This window comes from Micropterus dolomieu, linkage group LG18, assembly GCF_021292245.1.
Source record: "Micropterus dolomieu isolate WLL.071019.BEF.003 ecotype Adirondacks linkage group LG18, ASM2129224v1, whole genome shotgun sequence".
Taxonomy (NCBI): Eukaryota; Metazoa; Chordata; class Actinopteri; order Centrarchiformes; family Centrarchidae; genus Micropterus; species Micropterus dolomieu.
In genome coordinates this window covers 18722407-18737449 of record NC_060167.1, presented here as the reverse complement: position 1 = coordinate 18737449, position 15043 = coordinate 18722407, and the positions used below count along the sequence as shown (strand labels likewise).

The following is a 15043-nucleotide window of genomic DNA, read 5'->3' as shown; positions in this document are numbered from 1 at the left end:
CATACATACACGCACACAAACACAATGGCTAGCCACGGGCCCAGACAGCGCCTTGGGATGGAGCATTTTGTAAACAAAGTTAGGAGCCAACCAGTGTTTTTTACGTTCTCTAAAATCCAGAGATTATTGTTGTAGAGGAAGGGAGTCAAGCAGATCTGCACACTGATTTCCTAAAAGGCAGGGTAAGTATTTACAGCTCAGCATGAACATGGATTTCTCATTTTTCTTCTGGGAAATATGAATGAAGAAGTACACATTTTATACATCTTGAATGTATCTCACTATGCTTATTTATGTGTAACCAAACGTAAAACATGACTATAAAAACTAGATTAAAAAGCTTTTTTTGTCGCATTGTGAAGAGGCAACAGTAAACGTATCATGAAATTATCTAATTTCATTGTTCTTGCTATTTTTTTTAAGCAGCTGCAGCTACAACAGTGTTCCTCCTCTGCTCTCCTCCTCAAACCATACCACGCCAGTATCATCATGACCACCCTGCTCTTTCCTGACCCTGCTTAGAGCAGGCACACCCCACCTGCCCCCCCCCCCCCCCCCCCCCCCCCCCCCCCCCCCCCCCCCCCCAAAGATAATCCTAATTATGCTCAAGTGTGTTAGTAGGCCAGGGATGAGCTTTCACCTCAGACCCCTTGTGTCCTTTAACCTTTCACCTGTGGCCCTGCAGGGATATTGAGAGCAGCTGTCTGTGGCAGCATTAGGTAGTATTCACGAGTCAGGCTTTTAGCAGTCATGCTGCTTTGGTTTTTGGTGGGTCTTAAGGACATAATAAGAATATAGTTGTTCATCATTCTTCAATGAAATCTTCATTATCTTTATTTCTTTGCAGGTTTTCATGGAAAACAGACAACAACAACAATAATGACAATGACAACAACGACAATAATAATAATAATGACAATAACAACAACAATAATTTGTCATAGTGCATAATTTGAATAATAGGTATAAGAGTTGCATTTACATTTGAAAAGCAACTCAGAAGTCTTGTACTTCCCCTCTCTCTATGTAATCCCACTGTATCCTCTTCTGATGACTACCTTTACTGGGTGAGTTTACAGACTAGACAGTGGACTCAAGAAACTAAATGACCTTTCCTGTCAGTTGAACCAGAGATCCTACCCCCTACTCTACTCCCTTGTGCTTTAATTAACCTTTCCTGTCATCTAAAACAGCAGAAATAGATTTGTTATAATCTCTCACTATCCTTCAATCAATCTTTCCCCTGCTCTTGATTTGTGCAGTGGGAGACAGGTGTTCCTGATTTGATGTGAGGATCAGAGGGCTCTACTTCTATTTCTATGTGCGCACACACACATATATATATATACACACGTACACAGTGTATCAGTGGCAGACAAGCGTGAAGAGCATCTGAGTGACAGCATCCGGAATCTCAGAGATAAGACCTAATCTGGTGCCAATTATTTGTCCTTGACAGGCACAGGTAAGCAGCAATCAGCTCCAGTGACATGTGTTCTGAGTCAATAGTCCTGGCTCCAGTGGGTGGTGAGAGGCTGATTATGAGGTGCTGAACGGAGACAAACACAAAGCTGTGACAGGTTGGGCTGATAAAGCCTCCCACTGCTGTTCAGCCCCGCTCATATCTGCAATGACCTCTCCGTCCTGTGCACTTGGGGTTTGCATTCAACAAACGCATACTTTCAATCGTTGATTGTATGCATCCAACAAGTCTTCGAACCTAACAGGTTTGCCAGTGTCATTCTTTATGGTTGAATTTAGATTTAGGGAGAGATTGTGATTATGCTTAAAGTAAAACTTTGTTTTTGGAAATATGCTTATTTGCTTACTTGGGAAGACTTAGATACAAAGTTCAATACCACTCTCATGTCTGTGAGTTAAATATGGAGCTAGAGTTCAAAAGCCAATAAGTCAAAAAGGATGCCTGCCATAATGTTGAACTATTTCAAGGTCTGGAAAACATTATTATCATGGTTAAAAGAAACAAATGAGACCGTAGTCAACTATGTCAAAGTTCTTCACTTTACTGACCCAACTATCCATGAGATTTTGTGATGATATAATAATGTCATGTTACCTCATAGCTAAGGTCATTTTAAGTGTTGTAACCAATGCAGTCTTTATCTGTTGAGAACAGTCCTGATATATAAGCTATGTGTGTCCATTAGGGACACATCAGTGCACGCATGGCTGCAGACAAGCTGCAGCAAGGTGGGGCCGCACCTCTACTTTATGAGAATGTGAACATGAGTAGATTGGGGAATTCAGACAACATGCCAGGGATGCCTGGGCAGGTATGTGGGATTTTAAGCAGCCTGCTTCCTTAGTCACCCCCATCCCCCTTCTCTCTCACCCGTAACACACTTTTATACTGATGGGAAAGAGGGGAAGATCTGCGAGGCTGATAGCTGCATGAAAAGAAGTGGCAGCGGTGTCTGGGAGATGCGTCCTTCGTCATCTCCTTGCAGATACAGTCCCTTATGTCCCTTTGAGGATGACCCAGGAAAACCCCCTTAAGGTACAAAGCTTTGCCCAAAGGCCACATACCTTGGCTGCAGTACAGAGCAGAGCGAAGGGTGACCACAGTGCAGAGGAATCAACATCAACAGGTGGACAGACTACAGGCTTAGTTTACCAGTAGATGCCATTTATATTCTGTGGCAGTAGTAAGAACAATTTTTCAACAAAAAAGATCTTCAACAAACTGAAGAATATTCCACATGCCATACTAAAAAGAAAGAAAATAGCTTTGTCTCCCTGTGTATCTGGTAGTGATTACAAAGACCTTGCTGGGAAACTCGTTGATGTACACCAGATCCTGTAGTCATTGTAGGGAGAGGACACTTGTGCCCTATCATTGCTGAATTTACCAGCAGGTTATATAGTCGACCGTTTAACACGATGTCAAGGCCGTGTTTTGTTTTGTAACATTTTTCTTGGCTTCGGAGGCACGGGGAATTTAGGCCGGGCTGACACAGGAATGCTTCTGAGAAAACGATTTTGTGCTGACAATAGAGCATATGAGCGCTTCAACATGGACTGTTATCATACCTTACTCCTTATCTCACCACGCCACAGGCATTATTTCAAAGAAAATGTGTTTTAGCATGTCTCGCCTCGCAAAGATGTAATATTTCTCCCAAGTGCAAGATTGCCACTTCATTTTCACAGATTAAAATGGCAAGATGAGTAGAGTTAATAGACAGTATAACTATGATAGAGTAATTGTATTTTAGCTAAAAGGACATGTAGTCTTTATGAAGGCTTTAAATGTGCTTTTGAACGAGTCCCATGAGCTGTAGATGTTAGGAAATTCTTGTGACAAGCAGTCCTAACTCGCAATCCCACCCAGTATGTCTCAATCATATGATCTCCTACAATGCAATTTTATATAGTTTAATTAAGCGGCTGCAAACAAAAAGGGTGCTGTGATGATGCTAAGCATGTGCATAAACGCACCACCCACTGACTGTTTTTTTTGCCTTGGCCAGGCCTTGCTTCTTAGATACCAGAACAGTACAATTAGTTATCAGAAATATGCAGACATCCATGAAAAGATTTCTTCCTTTTCATATAATTTTCATCAAACGCAGCCAAGCATCTTTTCCATTATGCATGAGTGGTCTCTTATGAGTGGTTAACTTTGGAAAAATGAGGCAAGAACGGTGTGTTTTAATATGGTTGTTTAAACATTTTTCAAAGTTGCCCAAACCACAATTGGATATAATTTGCGAGGAGCAAATTTTCAGATGCAAGATAATTATTCTGTTTTGCATGTGTTTCACACAGTTTATTTTGATACAATTTAGGACCTGATTTGCTAACTGCCAAGAAATTTTTCATTAGTCATGTCATTGCTGCTTCTCAAATTGAAAATGATCTTGTTATATGTGTTTGTTAATATTCAGTTTTGATCAAAAGTTGACTTGAGTTTTTTGGGGGTTTTTTTCATGATATGTGATCATTCAGGTCATTTTTGTCAGGATGAAATTAGGTCTGCTCCAAAAGTGATAGATATTGATCCAGTGATCCTAAATCGAAAACCAAAACTAGAAGAGAGGGATAAAAATGACAGGCTTTCAGACGCTCAATGTCAGTTGCAGTCAACTGATAATGTGTTTTGATGAATGTTTATTTGTAACGGGTTATCTGTCTCGTCTGTCTCATCTATGTCTGTCTGTCTGACCACTCTCATTGAACTTTTCTGTGACCTAACCGCTGTCGGATTTGTTACAGCCAGTCGCCACCAGTGGGCTCCCATTCAGATGAGTGTGAATCTGAGTGCAGAGATGATAAATGTGGGATGTCAGCTGGTGATGTCTGGTGTCCCTGAAGCTCCAGTATTGTTCAACCGCTGGGCCTGCCAGAGCAGCTAGCTGGCTGAGCATGTGACGGACAAGCAGACAAGGGTGGAAAACAAGACGGGAAAGAATGGAGTTTTAGGATGTTCTCTGTGCGTGTATGTGACTGTTTTTTGCAAGAGCATAGATGATTAACATAGGACATGCAGAGGGCTGTGATTCATCATCATGTTGTGGTCTGTCACCGCCTGCACCCGTGTCCTACTTTACTGTATTCATGCATGTTCTCTGCTCTAGGGCTGGTTGATAGGGTTGAAAATATCAAGTTAAGTTGTGACCCTTGATTTCTTGACACCCTTTGTTACTGGTGGTTCAGCAACAACTTTACTAACTATTGTATCTGATTACAGTTTTTCCTAAAGACAGATCAGTCAGTAATTGGCCAGTTTTCATCATACTGAGCAACCACGATGTGATTTCATGTTCTGCACAAAGAAAGTAGTTTTGATATAACAGCAGGGTACAGTAAAAGAAGTTGGATGGTTACCTTGCTGAGAAGTTCGAGATGTGCAGCCTGTCGTCTAACTGCTCACTGCAGCTTGTCCTAGCAATATTTAAAACGGATCCACTGTCAAAAATTGCTAAAAATGGCTATACATTGTTTTGTAGATGCATTTTTGATGAACAATCGCTGTCTGATACATTGTATTTCCTGTGACTGCTTCACAATAAAAGCCAGTTGTTTGTGTTTAATGTGAACTAGCTGCAGTGACGTATGTTGGGTTTGCATTAGCAGTAACTTTATACAGCTGTGACACGGTGTAAAGAGAGCAAACAGTAAACTGTGAGGCTGATATTAATGAGATAAAATTACAAACAGCATGTACTCATCGTTTCCTGTAGGCAAGATGAATCCCACATGGGAATGTTGGACAATGTCAACCACTATAAATAGAGGTAATGATATGATATGATTCTATAAATTTCTGGGTATTTCTAAAAAAAATAGCATAAAAAAATGCAGTTTGATTTAATTGTTTATAAAAATAAAATATAAAAATGTTCAATTGAAGTATTTTCAATTGAAGAAAATGAAGTAGACAGAAGAAACTGATGAAATACAACTTCATTAACTAATTTTCTTAGTCCTCTCACCACAATATGATTCCACTGAAAGTCCATAAATGCCCATGCCTACTATAATTCTCTGTCCATGAGAGAGGGAACGAGTATTTGCGTTTTTGTTTGGAGGCATCTTATGAGAATTACACGGGTGACAGCCATATCTATTCCTATTTACTACCTTATCCACTCCGCTGCTTGCCATGATGCTGCACCGTGATGGCAACATTGTACAGTTCCTGAAGGAGCTCAGCACACCGGCAGCTGAGAAACTTTCTGGCAGAGGATTCGTGTCAGTATTTCAAGATGTGCTATGCAGGTGGAGAACATTGTGCTGTCTTTTATTTCCAGTAAAGTAACAAGACGTTCTATTTCCTCCTGGTCAGAAGTATTTTTCATCATCACTGAGTCTCAGACTTGGCTGAGGAGAACAGTAGGGGCGCTTGTCTGGTCCCATTGAAGTGGAACATGAACAGGTCCTCTTTCTGGTCCTCTAGTTTTCTCTGCAAATAGAACAGCACAAGTGCAGTCTCAACTTTCTCAAGCTCCACTTTCCCAAACGTAGTTTGAAAGCGAGCAAGAGAAACAGAGAGACCTCCTATCAGATTCTCTAACAGCTTGGGAGGTAATGAGAGGACCGGGAGAAAAAGCTGCTTTCCGTACACCAGATCTCCACTTATCTCCCATCACACCCCGAGCGTAACTTAAACTCACACTCACACAACAGTGATCTGCCCTGAGCAGTATGTGAGCCATTTGAGCGAAGTTTTATTTCAAAATAGTTGAAATGGGCGGAAGGATGTGGCAATGTTTTGTATGAGCCTAGGAGTGGTCGACATCTTCTCTGGTGCAGCTGAAATGGAGATTATAGTGAAGGCAATCGTGTCCGCCACAGCTTGATAGAATTTTTAAAAAAGTGAAGGAAAACCACGGTGAGACTGCCATGTCCTGAACATTGTCTGCTTTTTGGATTTTTGTAATGGAAGCTGTGTTACTAACAGTGAATTTGACAGATTTTGTGACAACCTTTCAGTCGCCATACAGCATCCAGTGATCTAATGCGTGTCTGTTGCTTCAGTTCTGACTCTTGTGACATTTACTGTATGCCTCCTTGCTGTTGTCAAGCCTGTCATAACCAGATTTAGCCTGTCCAGAACCCCATAATGGCCGGATGTAACTGAAGGGCTAAAGAGAAAACAAAAAAGAACAAACTGCCTATGTAAATAAATTTTAGGAGAGTCTGAGGGAAGATGTGGCACATCATTATCATACTATCAAGCCATCAACATTGGCATACTGTGTGAGCATGTGTGTGTGTGAAGATCACCTCTAGTACAGAAATAATGAAAGAACTTTGGCAAACCAAAGTGCCTCTCTGTGGCAAAAATAAGCAGCCTACACAAACCTCTCGTGACCATGTCTGTGGTTTGTTTCCCAACTTTATTGTGTGTTTTTCTACTACAGTATTCTAGCCTAGGAACACTGCTTGAAGAAAATTGTTTATTTATCTACTCTTTTCGCCTCTTTATAGAGTTAAAGTCCACCGGCACCGCCCACCACTTCTCCTTTTTGCTGAACTCGACCGACTATCGGATCCTTCGCATGGATGAGGACCACGACCGCATGTATGTGGGCAGCAAAGATTATATCCTGTCTCTGGATTTGCACGACATCAACAAGGAACCGCTCATAGTAAGAAACCATCCCACACAAACAATAATCCTGACTGAGCTCCACATAAGTTTATATCTAACCAGTTTGTTGATCTCTCTGTGATAGATCCACTGGCCTGTTGCCCTCCAGAGGAAAACTGAATGTGTCCTGTCAGGGAAAGACACCAATGTAAGTATTCAAATAACATGCTATAAAATGAAGAGGAGAGCTCATACAATTTGATTATTAGTTAATCAGTCAATTGACAGATAATTAATTAATTTTCAAACATTTTTGACAAGTTAATAATTATCAAAACCAAAAATATCAAACATTTCCTGGTTCTAGCTTCTGAAATAGGATGTAATTCTTATCTCTGTTCTGTTTTATGAACTTTGCTATAGCGCCTAATGTTTGTAGGTGACAAACAACAGATAACAATTGTTATAATGTCTTATGGAAGCATTATTTGTTTTATAAATGTATGCACAAGTCATTATAGCGATGACCTTTATTGAAAGTGTTACCTCTGTTTTATATTATTAGTGTTATCGATGTGTTAATGTTTTAGCCTTTAAAGATGTCACATTTGGCTCTAGGAGATTGTATTGCATGGTTTATTTTTACTATTTTCATTTTATGGACTTCAACAATTAGTCTACTAGTCTAAGATAATGGATTAATCAATAATAAAAGCAGAGTTGCAGCCCTAATTTAAAGTCCCATGCTGGTGAACCACAAGCCTTTAAAGTAATTCTTTAACCATCGGACCACGTACTGCAGGAGAACAGAACCATGATGTACCAGCTGATAAAAGACCTTTTCACCTGCTGCACATTTTATCATTTTATGCGGGGAGACCCCTTATGTAAAATTTATGAGTCTGTTTTTAGCGCGTCTTTTGGCGACGCTTAGGATTTGAATATGGCACTGGGGTCAGCGGAGGACATTTTAAAGGACTCCTTCCAGTGTGTGACTTGTTGTGAAGCTCTTATTTACTGTCTCTGCATCCCTGATTGCTGATTGCATACAGCTGCCACCAATTTAGTTCCAGCGGGAACTTGGAACGGGAACATTCAGTCGTCTTCATTGAGAGCTGAAAACATATTCCATGCACTAGCCCACATATCTCATACATATTCTAGATATTTCTTTTGTTTTTTTTCATAATCTAATTTTCTTTTTTGCACACTAATTATTTTACCCTGTGTTGTCCAGACGGGCAGACAAAAATGAATTAGCCGCTGGAAGCCAGAGGCCTGTCTGAAGTGTTAATATGATTCAGACATTCAAACACAGCTGCCGCCACCACAAGGAAACTCATCATTGAAATTCATCTAAAAACCAGATCCTTCTCTTTTGATTTTGTTCACATATTCTGACACCCCCCGCCCCCAACCCCCTGACACACGCACACATACACACTCATCTCACCCATGTTAGGGGAGCGCTGGCAGGAGCCGATGATGAGGCTAATAACCCTGCTCTCCCCTGCTGGTAGAGAGCGCAGGCTGCTGTTTATCCAACTGGAATGTTCATTTACGTGTGTTTGGTGACCCGCGCCTCTCACCGCCTCTGGCTACATCATATTGGCCTATGTATGTTTGTGTGTGCGTGTATGAGCCTCTGAGTGTGTGTGTGTGTGTGTGTGTGTCAAATGTGGGTTTGAAATTTAATCGCTAAAATAAGAAATAAAATTGGCTACCGGGAGAAATCTTGGCAAACAGTGGCCACTCTTTAGGGAATGACAGATGATGACAATTCAAAAGCAATTCAGAGGGGATGTCGGTTCAGGCAGGGGGTCAAAGGCAATCATCCCCACTGTGCTCTCTGTGGGGGAGCACAACTGTGCGCTGAATAATACACACAGGCCCACATGCGTAAACACACACTCAAAAACACGTCCTCTCAAACCTCTGACTCGTGCATCTGTCGTGTTGCTAAGATCTGCCAAAATAGCTCATCCCCCATCCTCCATACAATCCTATTTTTTTTATGCTTGGTGTACATCCTTTCTTTTTCGCCAGCTGTCACTAGCAGCCGACATGACGGACAAATCTGAACAGACATTTTCGGCCTGTACATTTCTGTTGTTGTTGGAGTTTTGATTTGGGTGGATTGAGACCAGGAAGGCAGACAGCTGGTTAGACAAATAGAGATTAGAAAGCTGAAGACCACGACAGCACAGAGCGGCTTTCACCAGCAGTACCTCTTTTGTCTGCACTCCAAAACGAAAAGTGTGGTGCTCATCTAAAAGTCTTACCACTTAAATAATTCAAATTCAAAATAAACCACATAGATTTTGGGATTTTAAAACACTCACAACAAGCATGTTAATTGTCAAAAAAACCCTAATTGGATTTTAAAAATCTCCTTCCTAAACCAAGATTTTCATTCAGCAGTGTTGTTTGGTCTAACCAAAATGTTTTTCAGTTGAGAAGTCTGACAGAACATTGAATTGGTTTTACCCTCAATCCCATAGCTAACACACTTCACAGCTTAGATGCATTGCTTTTCTTGGTTTCTGCCACACAGTTATATGGTGTTTGGAAACATTTTTCCCTCTGACAGTGTGGTCTGATCTGAAGCCCAGGCCAGGCCGACACACAGAGCCAGGGAACAGAGCTGCCAAACGCAAGCCAGCCAACAGCGGAAATGATAGATGTGATGGTTTTAAGCCAGGCATTGGGGTTATTAACCATCAGTTGGGCATTATGTATTATGTAACCATTTTTTTTCGTTGCATTTTCATGATCAGAAATCTTTTTTGTTAACCTAAAAAGTCCCTAATCCTGTTTGGATTTCTTTTGCTCTCCCTCAGGGGGAATGTGGAAACTTCATACGTCTGATTGAGCCTTGGAACCGGACCCACCTGTATGTGTGTGGAACAGGCGCATACAACCCCATCTGCACCTACGTGGACCGAGGACGCAGGTCGCAGGTAACCAAAGACACAGCCGGGCAGCCGTGGAGACATTCTGACCTTCACTCTCCACTTCTTTCAAGAACCGTATCTGTCAATCACTCTCGGGTCAGAGAACATCCTTCTGCTCTTGCTCCTCAGTTTCATGGGCTCTGCTTCTCTTCCTTCATTTTCTGCCTCTTCATCAATTCGTGCTGTTTCACGGTCTGGAAGACTCAAAGAATAAAGCTCATGGCCAGTCCTCTTTAGATCTCTATTATAATTGCAAAATTGCTGTTGGTGAGGTACCTAACTACCGCCGCTTAGAGATCGTTGAGGCACCAATCTTCTCTTACCGCTGGGAATAGCACGTTGACAGTATATCTATAGCAAATACCTTGTAGTCCCCCCCCCACCTGTTTATTCACAGCAGAGTCTGTGGCCTGTCTTTCTCCCTGCCTGAGAGCCTCTGAAAGGCCATCATTACTGATGGAGCTTCTCATCCATCATCAGCCTTGTAGCTCACCCCTCCCTCCGTCCCTTCCTCCATCCCTCCCTCGCTCCAGCACGATGGCCACGCAGAGCTGCAGCAGCTGCCGGCCAAGCTACAGTCCATACACTTACATTCACCACTCTGCCTGTTTAGTCTCACTGTTCAAATGGAGGGTTCAGATTTCAATGTAAAGGTCAGTCCGCCTCTCATGTCATTCAGCTTCTCCCCAAAGGCCCAAATGCTATGTTACTTCACACTGTAAAGATTTTTGTCAGCAAGAGTAGCTGTAAACCGACACCAATTGTTCAGATATTCTTCCGGTTGGCACGCGGAGGACTTCACACTATTTTAGTCCTTAGTTGACTCTCAACTTGGGTCAAGGAGAATTTTACATCGAGACTGTTTAGTTTACAAGTGAGATTCTCTCATGTATGTTGAAGATTAAGAGTAATAGCAATAAGAAATCATCTTTATTCCTATATTTGTTTTAATAATTTCTTCCTTCACTTTATTTGATACTGCTGGATGTAATGTATTTTTTCAAGTGTTGCTTGTCTCATTTTGTTGCATTTCCTCTTCTGTTTTCTTTCCTGGCGCTGCATGGTTTATGCCTGGAGTTTGCAGCTGTGTTTGCTTGCATGACACTGAGTCTAATCCAACACTGTTACTAAATAATGAATGTCACCCGCCTCCACTTTGACACGTTTCTTTCCATTTTTTTTTTTTTTGAAATGTTGGTCTTCCACAAGTCTACTTGTTTTTTCCGGTCCTTCATTTTGGCACTATTTTCCTCTTCTGTTTATGTCATGGTCATGATCAGGTTAAATCATCAGGTTAAATTCACTTTGTTCTGGGCTGTCGTATGTCGTAATGAGATGGCCCACTGTGCCATGTCTCTGTTTTAGGGGTCCCACTACCTACAGGCACCCCAATCTGGAGGGAGAACAAGTCGGGCAGCAGACTACAGCACTACATCAGATTCTTTGGAAGCGAAGGTGGGCTGAAGGGAGTTTTTCTAAAGGGTCTTAAGTTTGGTGCCCACATGGACTACTTTTTCAGTCTCAGTTGGAGTAATTGGGATAACACAGATATCCAAAAAGAAACTGGTTTTCACAGATCTTGAAGCAACAAAAGAGATTGCTGAACTGCTGAATATCTTAAAACTTCTACTATCAAAATATGAACTGTGAATATGTTTTTTTGCAAACCCTTCCCTCCAACAGCACTCAACACAAAAGAATGCTTTGTAAATGTGCTATTCTCATGCCAATGAAGCCTTTAGGGGCCCTGAAAACACATTTTCTTCATCAGAACAATTTTAGTTTTGTGTCACCTCCTTCTGTGCACCAATCAATGTGGAGCAACATCAACAGCCCTCTCAAAGAAAGCTGATGTTTTTGACTGTTAAACTCTTCTTTTAAAGTAGAATATTTTTGTTATTGATGCTTAATATTGCAGATACTAACTATAATAATTTGACAACTGTGGGTTTTTGTTTTTTTTTTAAGAATACAATATTAAATCTTTCAGTCAAATATGCAAACTTGAACATAGTGGTTCATAGCCTCCAAAGGCTGATTTATTGTTCTTTCCAAATGGTAGTTTTCACACGCATATTTTTGAGTCATACTTTATGTTGTTCCTGAAATGATAACAAAGAACGGGTTACAAGCGTAGCTTTGACATTATTCTGCTTTCCCTTACATAGTTTCTACCTGTCAGACATCGTCAGACAGCTTTCAAGTTCCCGACAAAACTCCATGTAGACACATACCCAGTGTTGACACAGATGTTCAAGATGTCCTCTTGCACTGTGGAATAATGAATTCTTGTTTGAGCCACTAACATCAGAAGCATGGTGGATGAGTTTTGGATTGCTCTCAGCATTTTCCTCCACCTCTCCATCTCCCAGATAACTGGCTTTGTCTGCTTTTTGTCCCTCTCAGCAGATCCAATAGTGCTGTGAGAGTGTCTGCTTTTCAGTGCCTATCGGTCGCAGCTCACACCTCGTCATTGTTATTGTGTCTCTAAACTGATCACATTATTAGGTTGATGCTACTGCTTTTAACATCTAAGTAGACTCAAAGTGCCTTTTATATGCTGCATTCAAAGAACAACCCACCCACACATAAAAATTATTCCTTTTAACACAATAGATCTGTACCCAAAAGGGAAGGAAAACAAGACAATTATTAATGATGTTTATCCTTTTTCTTTACCGTTATAGGAATACATTTTCCGGCTTGAACCTGGTAAAGTGGATTCTGGGAAAGGAAAATGTCCCTATGACCCCAAACTTAACAGCGTCTCTGCTTTGATCAGTAAGTCCTTGCTTTTTTTTCTCCTTCATACAGTGTTGTACAGGGAGCTTTAAATAGCTCTGCAATATGTCTTTCTTTAGTCAGTTCAGTTTGTGCATGCATCAAAAGGATGTGTTTGTAACAACATTAGTTCTGTGAAACTCTACATTATTGAATTTAAATATTTTCTTTCAATTTTTTATAGTGTTTACTTAACACTAGCTGCCCCCACAGTAATAAGCTCCTCTTATTTATAGGGGATGATTTTACATTCCATGTTCTTATTGTGCACTAGATTGCACCAATGGACAGTCTAAGGCTGCAACTAATGATTATTTTCATTATCAATTAATGTGCCGGAATTGTTTTGTATGGGAAATGAAAATAAAAATGCCCACTAAAGGTTTTCTGGTCCCAAGCAAGTTTGTTTACGTTGCTTGTTTTGTCCGACTTACAGTTCAAAACCCACAGACAGTCACTTTACAATCATGCGAGACAGAGAAAATCAGCAAAACCTCACATTTGGAGAAACTGCAACCAGAGAATTTTTGGCCTTTGTGCTAATTATTTCAGCTCTAGGACAGTTTTATCAATATGTTCACTTGTTTTGTCAGACTGATGCGTGTGCTCTCATGTCGATGGGTGGTCTTTTGTTGTCAGCAGCTTACAGGTGCTCAGACACGGCTGTTGATCAGTGACCTCCTGCCCTGTGTGTGTGTGTGTGTGTGTGTGTGTGTGTAAAAGAGGGAGAGCTACAGGTTATCTCAGGGCAGAGACTTACCACATTGAAGACAACAGAGGAAGCTGGAATTCCCGTGGTTAAGGCGTTAGGGGTTATTGTTTACACATACTACCTTTCTTGCCATCTCTCACTTACCTCCTTAAAATATCACCACAGTAGATAACCATAGTATAAACTCTTTTCATGCACCGAAAATGACTTTGTCTGACACCAGACATGATGTATCTGGAACTGGTTTTGTCAAAATTTGGAGTGATGACACTTTAAAAACATTGCAGGCCTTATGCGGAGAGTATTCTGAATGGCTACAATATCCAGCTTTGATTGACCCCTAACCTCATCACCGTGCATCCAGCTGACATGAACTTGTCTGAATCCAGCTGTCCATTGTAATTAAACTGATTGGCCTAATGAGTGTGATATAAGTATGATTGCAATATAATTGTGGGGTCGGTATTTTTAACCCAAACGTGACACTACTGGACTGGGTTTGATGAGATTTTTTAAAACATGATGTATTTTGGCACTGTGCCGTGGTTTTTAAAAGATTACAAAGAAATTATAATCATGCAGAGTGAAAACAAATGACTGCTAATAGCCACATCTGCTGTACGTGCCATCAGTCTGATGCTGATGAAACCCGGTGGGATAATGCAACTTTATAATGAAGTTTCAATTGGACGTGGTAGACAACGCATTCTTTGCTTTAACCTGAACATTTTTCATCCGTCATGACTTCACCTCCACAACACCCTTCCTTCTTTCTCTGTGACTGACAGATGGAGAGCTGTATGCAGGAGTCTACATTGATTTCATGGGAACAGACTCTGCTATCTTTCGTACACTGGGGAAGCAGACAGCGATGAGGACTGATCAGTACAACTCCAGATGGTTAAACGGTAATATCTCAACTCACGGCTTGTTCTGGAGCCAGCGTTATTTCGTTCACTCATCTCTTTCCCGACCCTTTTTTATTTATTCCTCAGTTCTTGAAGTACATTGCGGTTATTTTTCACACAACTTCCCAGATGTTGCTTCAACGCCGCCCTTCACATCGTCCATTCCTAGAGCCATGTTGTCTAGGAATTAGATTGTTGATCTTTCCAGGCTGCTCCACATGACCACACGATCATTTGACTCGAAGCATAAAATGCACTACGCTAATTGTTGACTGCATGCCTGCTGAGCCTGACCACAGGGTCGGTAGTGTAGTAGCTGGGGGAAATTACTGAAAGTCAATAGTGACTCAGAGTAGCCTCCGCTCTCTAATGATCCGTGATTGTTGACCGTTATAAATGCTGGTCGGGTGCTTTCGGTTGATATTGCCAAACCAACCGCGGCCTCCCCCAGTGTTGCTGGCTCCCAGATTTTCCTCTGACCCTGTTACCCGGACAACAGTCCCCTGGTAGTGGTATACTGAATCGGGACACCTGAGTCCTGCTAATCAGCCATGTGGAATCCCTCTGAAATTTCCCCTTCCCCCATGACATAGTTACTGGTTACCCCCCCCCCCCCCCCCCCCCCCCCCCC

General features: G+C 41.4%; 1 protein-coding gene and 1 long non-coding RNA gene across 3 annotated transcripts in view; both read left to right on the top strand.

The window, feature by feature from the left end:
• sema3fa (sema domain, immunoglobulin domain (Ig), short basic domain, secreted, (semaphorin) 3Fa) overlaps window positions 1–15043 on the top strand; it is a 54495-nt gene that overhangs the window by 23101 nt on the left and 16351 nt on the right. For both annotated transcript variants that reach the window (XM_046076452.1, XM_046076454.1), the window contains exons 3-8: window positions 6955–7115; window positions 7203–7265; window positions 9898–10017; window positions 11377–11466; window positions 12699–12792; window positions 14293–14412. In XM_046076452.1, coding sequence (XP_045932408.1) covers window positions 6955–7115; window positions 7203–7265; window positions 9898–10017; window positions 11377–11466; window positions 12699–12792; window positions 14293–14412 — 648 coding nt within the window. The remainder of the gene's footprint in view (window positions 1–6954; window positions 7116–7202; window positions 7266–9897; window positions 10018–11376; window positions 11467–12698; window positions 12793–14292; window positions 14413–15043) is intronic.
• LOC123987498 lies at window positions 1597–5060 on the top strand. Its single transcript, XR_006829141.1, has 2 exons — window positions 1597–1727; window positions 4237–5060. It is a non-coding gene; the product is annotated as an uncharacterized LOC123987498 (long non-coding RNA).